This window comes from Acanthaster planci, linkage group LG19 (genome assembly GCF_054643075.1).
Source record: "Acanthaster planci isolate LZ-2023a linkage group LG19, COTS_SCS, whole genome shotgun sequence".
NCBI lineage: Eukaryota > Metazoa > Echinodermata > Asteroidea > Valvatida > Acanthasteridae > Acanthaster > Acanthaster planci.
Genome location: NC_141795.1, coordinates 4,508,507 through 4,523,045, shown reverse-complemented (window position 1 = coordinate 4,523,045; position 14,539 = coordinate 4,508,507). Strand labels below are relative to the sequence as shown.

The window sequence follows — 14,539 nt, the reverse complement described above, 5'->3', positions numbered from 1 at the left end:
AGTCCCATCAGGTGATGATGCCGGACACTTACTCTTCATTGACTGCACAGCGGCGCACAGTTGGGATGGCTCCAGAAGGAAGCGTCTGGGTCAATATGTCGTACAGGTTGTCTGCTTCCTTGCGAGGGCAGCCCTCCCAGGCAACAGTGGCTATGATGATGTAGGCCGTCTCGCAGTGGTGGCCAGGTCGATTTCGCACCAGCACCAAGATCTTCTCTTCTGGTCCTGAACGTCTCAAGATCTAACACGATAAACGCAAACAAAGTTTTGAGCTAACTCGTGGCCAGTCTTAATGTGTTTACTGGTAGCTGGTTGTATATGACATCACAACATCACACCAATCGATGACGTTAGTCAACAAGCCCACCACGAAGTCCCTTTGTAACAAGCCATCCATTCCTAAGCCAAGTTACAAGCTATTCACACGAACTTTGACCAAAGCAAATCCGTTCGTCATTGTTCATCCGGCATCTTGTGACGAGTCTTGTGATGGACATGACTACAGCCCCAAACCTTTTGTCACTTGCAAAGCCCATCCATCTGCACTCACCCACTTTGCGATGGGACAGCCCAAGGAGCTCTTGCCCTCCTTCCCGGAGAAAACCAATTTCTCGATCCGAATGCAGTTACCTTTGTGGCCGAACCTGGGAGTTTAGGAAATCCAAACAGTGTGGTCACCACATTAAAAGACTTAATCAGTTATTAGCTTACATTGGTAAGTTGTGTTTGTTTCATAGAGCTAAAATTTCGCACATTTGTAATATCAAGATTCTGTATGGGATATCGCAAGTCTCAAATCTAATTACATGTATCTACTGACAGTCCACCATATTTGTGCTGCATACAAAAAGGGTGACAAAAGGAACGTCTGGTACCAAGTCTCTGTTAAACACAACTGAATAACAATCATGCCAACAGACTACTGAATGGGTCTCTTCTCAAGGAGTTGGGTACATGACAAAGCATCGTGATGGTTCACAATGAAAATTTGGTGACACATTTGAACAAAAGAATTACGGTCCTTAGGACGGTTGCGCACCTTTTCTCCATCATTTCTCTGATTGCTGCAACAGACCGACCTGCTCCAAGATGTGTGTAGTACGGTGCCTCATCACGATCATTCTCTGTATCAGATATGAACAAAAAAAAATTTGTCTGAATTTATATGAGCTTTAAAATAAGAATAAAGCAGAGATCAAAAGCCTTGAATAATGACAGATTAATATTAATTTCTAGGTTGGAAAGCTTGGGTTTCTAATCTAATGTAAAATTGAAAACATAAAATGTTTCCCCACAGCATGATTTGATGGCTCCGTGGTAGAACATAGAGATGTGATGTAAGGAAACATCCCAACTCTGGGATAAACAGAGATTGGCAAAACCCTAAGGGCTGGCTTGAACACTGATTTGAATCCACTAAACAAGGCATCATTGAGTTGGCCTTCATGTACCTGGTAAGAGTGCTACTCGACTCACCTAAGCATCCACAGTCGGGCATCTCCTCCTTCATGTCCTCTTCCAGCATCTTCCGATGGAGCTCAGCCGGAGTCAGCTTCCGTGGAGTCAGGTCCTTGTCTGTAGTGGCCTTGCTCTCTCCTGCCTCTGAGCCAGTGCTGGGCTTCGTGGAGGATGCCAGAAGTGTCTGACTGGGCAGAGGGTAAAGGGAACGGCCGGTGGATTTCATGGCGGCTGAAGCTGAGATGCCGCTCTGTGAGCCGGGTGGCATGACGCCGGGAACCGGCAGGCCGGGGAAACCGGTCACAGTCATTGGAGGTAACGTGATCCCGCTGGGCCGGTTGTGCTCTGCCTTGAGACCCTTGTGGTCAGATTTGGTCTTGGAGTCTGTCCGGTGGTGCTTCTCTGATTTGGACTTCTTCTCTGAGGAGTGTTCGGATTTTGACGAAACTGGAAGAGAAGAGATGGCTGCAACAGAAGGGGATGGGGACTCAGAGGAAGGCCCACTGCTGAGGAAGCCAGGGGGCGGACGCTTCTCGTGAGGGCGTTGAGAGTCATGGGGGCGCTGTTCGTGGGGTCGCTGCTCGTGATTCCCTGAGAAGTGAGCGGGTGGGAAGGGGAAATGCCGCGCTGATATAGAAGAGCTGAGGGAGAGGAGTGATTCGGCAGCATCCACAGGAGAAAGGGCTTTCCTCTCTGAGGATGGTGATTGCAATGATGTAGGGGTTGTTGTGCTATTGCTTCCTTTGTGGTCAGGTGTGCCCCTGTCTTGGATATGACTGGTGGGAGTCGGCGGATTGCTCGGCTTGGATGAGCCGAGAGTTGGGAAAGTAAATGACGGGTAGGACTGGATGCTGGATGACCGGCTGTGGTTACTGTTCAGCATCGGAGGCAGCGCCTCTTTGGCCGTTACTGCAGCACTGCTCTGCAGCTGCAGTTTCTTGTCAAAGTACTGTCCATGCGTAGGTGGCGAAGGGCTGCCTGTTGGCTTGCCTGTAGCCGTGACAGGTGCCGCAGAGTAACCCCCGGGTCCTTTTCCTGAAGATGGGGTCAGAGTGGTTGCATTGTCCGGCTTGCTGGAGGCTGCAAAGGCGTACTTGGCATGGGGGTGGTGGTGATGGTGATGGTGGTGGGCTGGGACAGGGATACCCACCGCCTCCCCTACTCCTTGTTCCTTCTTGATGCTGACCACACCCCCCTCGCCCACTGCCTCAATGGGCTCCCTCCGGCCCTCCCTCTCGGCGGCTTTCGCCATTTCAGCTTGCGGAGGAAAGTGGTTCATCTTTGGGTAGCCCTCGCTGCTGCTGTACCCGTTCACCATGGGGGGAGGCGGGGGCCAGCTCATGTTGGGAGGGGGTACAGCAGTGGAAGAGTCGGAGTTTGGGTAATCTGGAGCCGTACTGTTGTGAAGAGGAAGAGTGGTGGGTGGGGAGTTGTGGTTCTCAATGGGGCCATTCTGCACAGGAAACACCAAAAATAGAAACAAATTTTCAAAATACGGTTTCCTTCACCTGATATAAAAAAAAATAAGAAAAAGGGGTTCCTCATACAGTTGTAAATGTCCCAGGTCTTGGTAACCAAGAGGCTGAAAAGTCTTGGAAAGACAACATGCCATGAAGCACATGACCACAGTTAAATGTATGTGCAATCATTTAGGCACATTTTTTAAAAATCAGACCGGTATTTATCATGACACGAGCATGCTCCATTGGAAGCAAAGACAGTAAGTACCACTTACCATAATAGTGTATAAATACTCTCACATGATTACATTCACACACACCACCATCTCCAAAATGGTGGTTATCAACACAGAAAAGCTTCAATACTTTACAAATAAACAAGTCAACTCACTTTACATCCTAATTTTTTGTACAAATATACAGAAAAGTGCGAGTGCTTTTCCAAGACATGCTAAAATGTACATTATTTCTGTTTTGAAATGCCGCGCCCTTAAGCACATCTATATGACTCATAGCTCACAGCTGCGCACGCAGGTGAACAGCAAGACAATTATGAGACTGGACACCCATTAACAAATGGCCCCTTGCCAACACGCACATATACATACATGTATGCATGCACCAGGCACCCAGGCCAGCATAATGAGGGACTATATTATCGATCTGACCTTTGGTATTAAGAGAATTTTTATTGCTTGTGTGAAGGCAGCTTGCGCTCATCGGAGCATGATATCCACCACACATACTGGCTGTCTTAAAAGTAACACAGTGACTAAGCCACATATTGCCGACTCGTTGGAGAAACGTTAACAATCATAACAAAAACATCAGTCAGGAAGAAGCATTTGTTTAAAATTTTCATTAGCTTTCATTTTTTAAATGTATTTTTTTGGGTTTGTGCTTGATATGCATGTAATTAAGAGAAGAAAAATTAGTTTTAACACAATACATGTGAAATTAATCTAAGTTTACCATCGAAATAAACATGGTTGCAAGCGGCGATTTCAGTTTCAGTTTCAAAGTGGCTGTTTGTTTTACACTACGGTACTTCTCTAACCTTTTATAACGTACCGGTATGACTGAAAAACTGAACTTGCAGTTTGAAATCAAATCTCTATAGCAGCCACAGACATAAGCTTAAATAAAGAACTAAAAATGACAATAACTTAGAAGAAAATCTGAAATTTTTTTCAGTTCATGAGATAAAAATGCCTTTGTCTAAGGTTCTGCATGTAAGTAAAATACCCTGGATGAATCCTCTGCACATTCCCAGTACCGGTACATGCATAGTGAATTCTGTTATAGAAAAGATTTCTAACAAAATCTGGATATGAAGGACAAATACTGAAGTCTCAAGCTTCCCGAATTCATTTGCTTTTCTTGTTTTCCAGTCCTTTTCTAACAAGGTTCTGGTTAGAGCAAGGTGACATGGCTAGTCCTCAACGAGAGCGAACCGTGTTGTCACCGACTCCATGGCATCTGTTTATGAGGAAGCTTCCGGAATCTTCCGTAATCCAGCAATGTGCGGTAAACCAACGCATTCTTTAGCAGTGAAACAGGCGTTGGGACTTTGGTTCTTGCAAAAAAGTAAAAGAAGCTACTTTATGTACGGTATGGTCCTGAATCCATCAAAATGCCACAGAATCTGGGAAAGTATCCAGAGAGTTTCACAGTGAGAAACAAAAGCCACAATGCACATGCAACTCATAATGAAATGGAAACCTGTGAATACAGCCTGTAAACGCCTGCTTCATGCCCACACCAAGGCCCGAGACATGTACCAGAATGATTACTGCAAAGCTAGACACTACACCGACAATACTTACAATGTTATATCATGTGATTTTAGGGTGGAAAAATGTCGTTCTCGAAAGACCAAAGACCCTGCTGCATTGAAAAGGAAACACACACCATTGGCACATGTACAGTGTACACACACTCTGTACATGACCCTACACGGTGCCTTCGAAAAGGAAAAGAAATATCCAAGTACGGGTCCATTAGGGAACTTCCTGTAAGCAAAAAGCCCACGTCCGGTGGCACAGGAACGCAACTAATTTTCTTTTCCTTCCTGATCACAACACACTGTGAAGGTTGTGAAGTCTCATTTGCATCTACATGTACATTGTTGCTGCAGGAGGCATTTTGCACAATTACCACAACCAGAAATTGACATGCAACCAATCACAAGAAAAGCTGTCCTACACTCACATGTACATGTACAGTATGTCTTCCATGTCTTTGTTATGCATGCACAGCTTTTTAACAAAAGAAAACATGCAAAGAATGCAATCTTGGATACAAAAATATCAGCAATTTTGCCTGTAAATGAACATTTAGCATTTTACCCTAATCACTGTTTGTACTTAATCGTGTTCTTCGATGGAGACTGTTCAAGGAAAATGTCCAGAGAGTGTTGATGTGAATTACATGTACAGTGCCAGTGAGTGCCCTCACGTATACATACATGTATATGAACGTGACTAACTAACGTCTATCCCAGAACATGTTCATTTTAACAGACATAGTGTGTCTCACATCACTGTGGCTACTGGCTCCACCCACAAAAGTACATAGGCGACTGAGGCCAAACTCGAAATGGGAGCAAAAATGTTAGCCTGTTGGGGGGGTGGGTAGGTTGGGAAGGATTAAGAGGGATCCAGTCGGGTGCACCTTTTGGTTGTCTGGAGTGCAAATACCCCGGAGTGCTAGACTGTAACGAGGTGGCTAGACAGGCATTTATTTACCAATAAAGAAGAAAAAAAAACCCCTGATCACAACAAACAAGGAATGACTAGGGGACCCACATATGGCACTCACAAATCAAACAACACCAGAGAGACCAACTCTACCAAAATGGGTTGACAAAAATAGACATGTGACTGAGAAAACAGAAACGTTGCAGACAACACAACAGCACGACCAGACCCACAAATACAACAGGGACCCTCCACGGATGTTTTACAGCTTATATGAACAAGAGTTTGTTTGGACTTAAAAAACATTCAGTCACAACTCACATCTACACATGTAAGTTGTACATAGGAAAAAAAAACTCTAAAATTATATTACCCCTTGAATACGTTTCTGAGAGCTACTATACATCCTGCTTACAATGAGGAAATGTATACATGTACATGAACATGTAAGTCCAAATCCATTATTCTTCATTGTTTTAATTCCTGATAACACAATTTTACTGTCAAAACGTGGTAATCTGCAAAGTTCTGAGGACCTACTTAATGAGGTTTGAGTGTACATGGACAGGTTCTGTGATCACTTGTTTGTTTCTCTGTGTGTTCTTTTTTATGTAAGTACAAATTTATAGGATTATTCAATTTTAATGCGCACCAGTGAGTCCACTGCAGGCCCTCAATATATGCTTGCTAATTGATTACATTTTTACACTGTATGTGTCAATGCATACAATGACATTTTTCTGGCGGGAAAAAATTTACCCTGTACAAGTCTGAGCTGCACACGCTGCCCGTGTCAAAACAATTACACATCACAGGAATGTGTGCCATCCAAACACCTTTTAATCTCCTGTACAACTGCGCTGACCCTTTGTAGAAAGCCACAGTCTATTTGACAAACAATGGACAAGTTCCCACCTGCTCTGCCCCCTAGCTGAACATGCAGCAATAATAATAATAATAATGGGAGAGAAAAAAAAAATTCTTGTCTGCTTGGTATCATATCGATATCAGCTCCCAGCCTGGGTGTATTTATCCAGGAGTAACCTTTAGCCCTTGGATACCAGCATGCGCTGGGCTGACCTTTATTGACAAGGCAGAGGGTGGTGGCAGGACTAGATTGTGTACCCACAAATGAACCGGGAAATACATGTCCATGTACTGTAGCCACAGCACAATTCCCTAGGAATTTGTCTTGTATGGCCATCCCATATGGGTGGATTAAATTAAGTGAACATGTGACTCCCTGCTTCTGAAACTGTTATTTATTGCAAAGTGGATTGTCTACAGTTTGTATTGGTAAAATGAATGGTTGAACAATGTGTGTTTCTAAATATTTCAGCACATGTGCAATTATCAAAGATGACATGATCATGTATCTGTGGTATGTTTGAGCAAAATCCTGCCAAGGGTGTGCATAGACCTCATTCTATATCTTTGGAGTCCAAAAGTGTGACATTTTTGTGTCTCTGTAAGACACCTGACCTATTTGTTTGGCAGGTAATTCTTAATCAGTCTTGGAAAGTGAAGGATGTGCCCTAAACAAACAAAATCATATGTCAGATGTAACAGAGACACAAGGAAATTGGACTGAAAATGTCTGGAATGACCAAACATACACAACAGGTGTCCGGCAGTTTAAATTCTCCAACAACCCAAAATTGTCCCATGGAAGCACCCAGTTTTAAATTAAACTACTGCTCTCTGATGAACTTTACTGTCCAGCCACCCTTGGCAAAATGGATCCCAACTACAAAAGACTGCACCACTGTATTCAGGGCAGGTTGGAATTTGTTGTTAATTGAGGAAGTTTCCTTGCAAGAGTTTGAGTTGAGACTCAACAAGGCACAAGGTCAAGAACAAACCAAACAAGTTGTGCACACTTTAGACAACACATGCATTGATACATGTACATGAGGTTACATTGCAGTTCAGGACCATTAACCCTAACCCCCTAGGGTGTGTGTAAAATCGTATTAGAATTGGAGGATTTGGGAGTGTTAGGGTTAAGCAGGAAGTACACATGTGCAGCACAAGAATTCATCACACCACTTTCCTATTATATCAGGTTACCCTTTTTGAGTGGCATCAATGTACGATGTGCGGAAATGCTGATGCATCCTGCACAAACTTGTCACAACAGATGCAACAGTGCAGGTACCTACACTTGTACCGTAGCCAGTCAAAGCCAACTGAAATAGAAACCAACCACAAACCCATCCCCATGTCAAAATATGCCAAGAGAAGTCAAACATCCATAGGCGAGGAATTTTTTTCCGAACGGTACTGGTGGTCAAAATGTGAACAGTCCCGTATTCTTATCACAGAACCGGCCTGTTCCGATTCGAGGGCAACCCACCGCCGTCCTCCATAGCGAATGACATTTATTGTTGGTGACCCAATTCGGCTGGCACAGGGCCAAAAGAAAAATTAAAAAAAAACGGACGGGAAACCCCTCCGAACAAAAATAGATGGGCGAGGGGTCGCGTCACTCCAGAGAGGTGGGCACATTACTTAACACAAGCCTGAAGCAAGGCAACAGAACCTAAGTACCACAATAAATTTCTGCCACTCCCACTGAAATAATTAAACGGCCTTCTTTCAAAGTGCGACTGGTTACGACTGTTCATTATTTCCTGGTCTATGATTAAAGCACGTTATGTAATGACAGCTACCGGTACACAGCAGAATGAACTTGCTTTCTGTCTTATAATCACAGGGTCACATTATGAACGACAAATAATTTCTGCATCCACTGGCTATGGCAACGGATCTCAGTTATGGGTACACCCCGGCACGGCGCGGATGGTACAGTCCTGTTCTTGAGATGGTCTATAAGAGCTCATACAAATACATGTACATGTATAATACGTCCCCCAACCGCAGCAAAACAACCGTGCGTACGATGACGATGCGTGAATGGCATCTGCATGAATGAACAGACTTTTTGGCACGGAGCCATCCAAAGCAGGAACAGGGGAAGTCCCTCTTCTGAACGTGGCATGGCTCGCAGCTGGTAAGCAATGGTATAAGTCGCAGGTGGACCAACGATAAGGCATTTCTTTTGCTTTGCAACATTCGGGAAGGTGTTTTTTTTTCTGCATGGGCACAGCAAAGACAGTATTTGAAGAAACCAATGGATGTAAACCAGTACATTTAATCCCAAATGACAGTGTGATACCAGCTCCGAACACTTTCTTCGAGTTCACACAATATTTATCTTTCAAGAGTGTGGTACAATGTTGTGTAATCTATCATTTGTGAAGTTAAAAAAAGCTAGGATTGAGAGATATAGTAGCAGTGACATGTTCACTGACCCATGAGCCTGTCAAGAGAAGTGAGAACAAACACTGACAACTTCAAGGGTGGGGGAGAGACAGCTTCTAGATCCAGTGGAAATTATGGGCGTCCTCTTGGAACCAGAAGGAGATTAGTCACATTTTGTCCCAGTTACGTAAATTGAGTTACCAGTCGAACCTGAATAAAACCAGTTTCTCTCATGGAAGGTTGCACTGTGTAGCACTGATGGAAGATTCTTAATTACTAAACTTTATTTCTCAAGGGTAAGAATTTTTTAAGTTAGGCCAATTTCTGTGCTTCATTGTGGCGTATGAAACAGACCCTGTTCATATGCCTACTACACTTGTAAGGGTAGCCAAAGTGTGGAAAAATATCACCATTGACTGGTGCATGATTTTGCCTCAAAAAGTACATACATTACTTCCATGTAAAGAGGGTCACATTTCCATTTAGTAGTCATACATTTATACATGTATGTAAATGAAATCTGGCATTTCGATAGCTGCATGTAACTCTTGACATTTTGTGGATAAACATTTTGCCAATGGCCTGCCATACTGGCTAGTACATGTATACAAGCCACTGGTTGGCAAAATATGACAGACAAGCAAGAGAGATCTACGTACAGGTACATACATGTATATGATGTACTTGGCTATGTTGTCACAAGTCTTTGGTATTTCAAAGGAAAGACTTCTCAGACCACAAGCCTTCTCGGGACGGTACCGACTGTACCGTAGGTAGGTGTACAGTCGAACCTCGTTAATAAGAGGTCCTTTGAACTCGGCAAATTGCCTTGTTAGAGCAGGAACCACTGTATAGGGGAATAATGAAAAACAAAAGATTGGGACCTACAAATTTCCTTGCTATATTTCACAATCTTGTATTAGCAGTGCTCTCATTAATGACATTCGACTGTAGTAGGATCTACCAGTAGCATGGATCCAGTGAGGGGTTCTTCCATCCTTCTGCATTGTTATCCAATGTCCGTCCAGCCCCATCAAACTGTGACCCTACCTGACCTCCTGTTATGGGACCAACCTGATTTGAAGTGGACCACCTGCTTGGGTGAGAACAGGGGGTGTGTGCTGCGGTCAGGGATAGCTTTAGAATGGGGACAGTGCCGGTCATTCCCTACATGTAAAAGGCTGTGTAATTACATACAACCCAGAGGCAACTGTACTTTTCTCAGCTGGCACTAGACTCAGTGTCTGATACCTGGAGTAGGCTACACCAGGCAGATTTTGTTACAAATTTTCAAACACTTACTGCTACATGTAAATTGCCTAGACTGCATGTACATGTGCAATACTGCCCATTGCATGTACTGTACCAGTACTTGTATCACCTACAGGTGTAAAATTGAACTGTACATGTACCAATCTCAGGTACATTTTACATGTACATTGTACCTCTGTCGACTTTTGTGTCCATTCAAATGAAACTTCATCATAATCTGCAAATGTGTAAAAGTCGGTATGACGTGCACTGTGGCTCTCCCAGAGCTGGGTTGACATTAATTTATTTTTTCCCTGCACCAAACCGTCACGTACAATGTACCCAATACATGCTAAACATGTACCGTACATGAGCATGTTCGCCAGGAAAACCTTAACGCATCAGAGGGACATATGGGTATATCATCACAACACATGTACCAATGTATTTAAACACTCTTTGAACAGTCATGTCTTTTACAATAGCAGGTGTGCAAACTGAAACTAATAGAATATACTGTACAGGTGCTTTTCATGCTGCACATGTACATGTACAGTAAATGCAGTGCATGTACATGGGTGCATGCACCGGTAAACACGTACTGATAATCTGCTTGAAGCAAGCATTGGATATACATGAACGGTATAAGAGACTTTGCATAATATTAAGCACACAGCTTCAATGCAAATGAAAAATCAATGCGTGTCCTGTACACTGGGCACTTATTGATTTGTACAATACTGTTGCATGCACTGTAAGTGATAGGCAAATGTGCACATGCAGAGAAGCAAGGAATTGGAAGCTGACGCCTGATAAATTCTCTCGCTTCTCTTTCACCCCTTCATTTCATCAATGCACACCAGTTTCTGTGGCCACAGACCGTTTCAGCTTGTACCATGCTACCATTGCATTAAAAGGATTGAAGCGAGATTTACCCAAACCTGTACACAATCTCAATCTCAAATTCGTTTTCAAAAAATGGTATTTGTCCTATTAAGCATATTTTCATTTTGTATTTAGTATTTCACGAGTGTATTATTACATGTACATGTTCATAGTGTTCTGATACACTGCACCTGTGTGGGATTTTTACTTTTGTACCGATGGTCAACGTTAGTTTTAGCAGCCACTAACAGGAAATACACGACTGTGACATCAAAATAGCTGACCTCATAAGCTGTGTCGTGGCAACAGAATGGAAGAACAGTGTTTTGTAAGAAAACAGTGACTGTCATGGATGGTGATTTCAGACATGTAAAAAACTAAAAATGTTCACTACAAATATGTAAATCCAGACAAATTAAACTGTATACATGTAAGAAGGTGAATTCCAAGGACAGTTAATGAATTGCAATAAATCACTTTCAAAAAACCAAAACTCATTACAAATTGTTTTAAAAGGACAGCCACTAGTTTACATGTAGGTATTTTTCTCCACGCCACAGTGTACTGATCAAAACCAAATTTTGTCTCACATGTCTGAAGGCATTCTTGACTCACTGAATATCAAAAAGAAACGGGCAAAATCTCAAATGATAGATGGACCTGTTGAGCGACAAGCTGATGTGATAAGTGAACAAAATATACCACAAAAAATACTCTCATTGACGTCAACAAGTTGACAGCTTGAGGGAATAAGTATGGGTCAGAATGGATGCCGGGTGCATATAAATAGCCACGATGCACCACAGGGATTTTTCACTGGGGCAATATTTAGATTTTGTGGCTTTATGTGTGGGAGTTCGGTTGCATCACAAACAGCGGTGGTTTGTTTTACAGTCGACCAGGTAGTTGTAACTAGAAAGAGGAAAATCTTGGAGTGGAATTTTGTATCAAGAGGCACTTCGATTTTGCTAGCTCTGTATTCAGAGTTCAATGACTTTCAAATGAGGGGACATGTTTGTATACGTGACATGTTTTGCAATACGTGGTTGGTGGTCTTTTAGCTACATGTATGTAACTTGGTTATAAGGAAGGAATGATCATTTTCTGAGCGGCTTGTGTGTTATCCTCGTCTTATGCATCACATTTTTGCTGATACTGCATGCACATGGCATTTTTGAGACACGTTACAACCTTTCTGAGAGATACCCATGGCATAGCCACATGCACACACATGTACATGTAAAACCCATAAAAGTGTCCATGTTTTTTAATGTATAAATACGCAGTCGATCACTTCATGAATCTATGAAGTACACTGAAGTTTTTATTTAACAGCCACATGTTGCACAATTTGAGCACTTCCTAATGGATGACTTTTCCTAATACACGTAAATAATGAAATTCCAAAGTGTAGGCATTTGAGGTTTCGCTACACAGCCTACACAAGGCCCTCTGTTGTTTAACTGAAACTAAAGGTTACAAACTTCCACACTTTTTTCTGGGCATTCATGTTGGCCCTACTTGGACATGACATGTGCCACAGACCATCAATCTCTTACTGGAAGTAAACATCACACACTGCCCTATCATGGGCACCAACCCACAAGGACCTCAAAAACCTCAGCTATGATTTACATCTGTTGCTTGGACCTGGGGTTGGTCTGACAGGGGAACAATGACTACTGACTGCTGGAGTAATTGCACATGTAACTGTCCAACCTCCTTCCAAATTGCTCACTTTGTGTTCCGATCAATGAAATGGGGGAAGGGAAGGGGTGGTTGGAGATAGGTTCAGCCCAATACTCTAGTTCCCATCAAGCACGTGCTGTTTTATGCTGCTAAAGGCTTCCGCCTCTTCCCACCAGATCATTATGTGAAAACCCTCTGATTCATACATAAAATGAGAACGAATCACAGATCACCAATCACCTGAAATGGGTAAAACGTTTTTGAACCATGACCCTAACAACCTGCAACTACATGTATGTAGAAGAAACTACTGTAACATATCAACAGCAATTGTTACCGGTATCTGTGAAAAAAAGCAACTTTATATAAACTTCTTCAGAATTTTGTACACATGATGCCAACATTTCACCAGAGAATTACATGTAGGTACTAATATTTAGTTTAATTTAATTTAAAAATGTCTCCAGCTACATAAAGAAAACAGAAAATACTGTTTTTACAGCTTCATTAACATGTAAATGAACTCTTTAGTTAATTCCCAGTAATTTCTTTTTAGAAATGGTGAAAGAGGAAACGGAAGCTGGACATTTGTTCATCTCACTTGCAGACAGTCAGTCAAAAATATACATGTAAATGAAAAAACTGTTTCGGATTTTTTTGGTACTACAAAACTCTAAATGAAAAAAAAAAGCTGTCTTGGCTTAAGCTGCTAAAGAAAATATGGAAAAAAAAAACCCATACAACTAATACTTCAAGTGCTCTTTATTTGTCAAAAACATACTGCATGAAGAGTGAAGGCTATATTACTTTGTGGTTCATATAACCTTTGAAACAAAAAGTGCACTCACATTTGAGACGAAATAAATAAATGTTCCCCAATCTGTGTTTGTGATGATTGCCTTATGAACATTAGGTATGAACATAACTGTCATGCAAATACCAAAAAGGATAACTTTTACAAATGATTTGCATTTCAGTAAAACTTCCAGAAAGATCAATTTCAATCACATGTTAAAATTGCAAAACCCTTTTTATTCTTTGTGATTCCCACTGGATCAAAATCGGATACCCACCTTTGGAGGCGGAGCTGTCAGCTGCGGAAAGGGTGGAAGTCCTCCTTTTGCTCTGCTCCCATTGGCCGAGCCATCCATGGTAAGCTCTGGAGCCTGTTGGCGTTAAAGAAATCAAAATCAAAGACCAAACTGGAAGAACAAAGTTAATCCTGCGCTGAAATCCACAACGGAAACAAAAATAAGCTGTGGGTGATCGTTAAGTCATTCCTCAAAGATGCTGTGGGAGAAAACTTCAATCATTTGAGATGATGCGAAGGCTGTGTAGTGATGCGGTCGCTATGGCAGTCAATTGTGAACCAGCTGATGCCCTTGTGTTTGCGCACGTGGGCCGGTTCGGATGCCTGTTTCCCACGATAACACACTCGGTCTGGAGCAGTAGTAAGTATTCTGGACGTGAGCCAAGAACTTGTAATTCACAAAAACGAGAACGAGATGAAAGAGCACGGCTATGGACTCCATGCGTCGGATTTGGGCCAAGATATTTTTACGAATCCACTGGCACGCAAGAAGATACTGCAGTCATCCAGATCAAATTGTTCCCGCCAGTCCTTCCTTTTAAAAAAAAAAGATTAACTGTCAGAGAAAAGGCAGCAGATCCACGTGTGAAGAAAAACACAGGGCCGTGTCCATCAGGAAATCGGGCGGGTCTTTGGATGGGCAGGAAAGAATCCAGGCTTGTTTTGTTACACACATACTGAGGTTCACACTGTAGGCTGCAGGAATGAAGAATCCAGCTTTTTTGAGTGAGTGCGTCGCAGGC

General features: G+C 42.6%; 1 protein-coding gene across 4 annotated transcripts in view; it reads right to left on the bottom strand.

Moving 5' to 3' along the window:
• Positions 1–14,539, bottom strand: part of LOC110977987 (uncharacterized) — a 71,029-nt gene that overhangs the window by 9,627 nt on the left and 46,863 nt on the right. For 3 of the 4 annotated variants that reach the window (XM_087129663.1, XM_087129662.1, XM_022232623.2), the window contains 5 exons: positions 13,780–13,872; positions 1,477–2,911; positions 1,040–1,124; positions 551–644; positions 33–241 (listed from right to left, as the gene is read on the bottom strand). In XM_087129663.1, coding sequence (XP_086985789.1) covers positions 33–241; positions 551–644; positions 1,040–1,124; positions 1,477–2,911; positions 13,780–13,872 — 1,916 coding nt within the window. The remainder of the gene's footprint in view (positions 1–32; positions 242–550; positions 645–1,039; positions 1,125–1,476; positions 2,912–13,779; positions 13,873–14,539) is intronic. The other variant, XM_087129664.1, reaches the window with a different exon arrangement.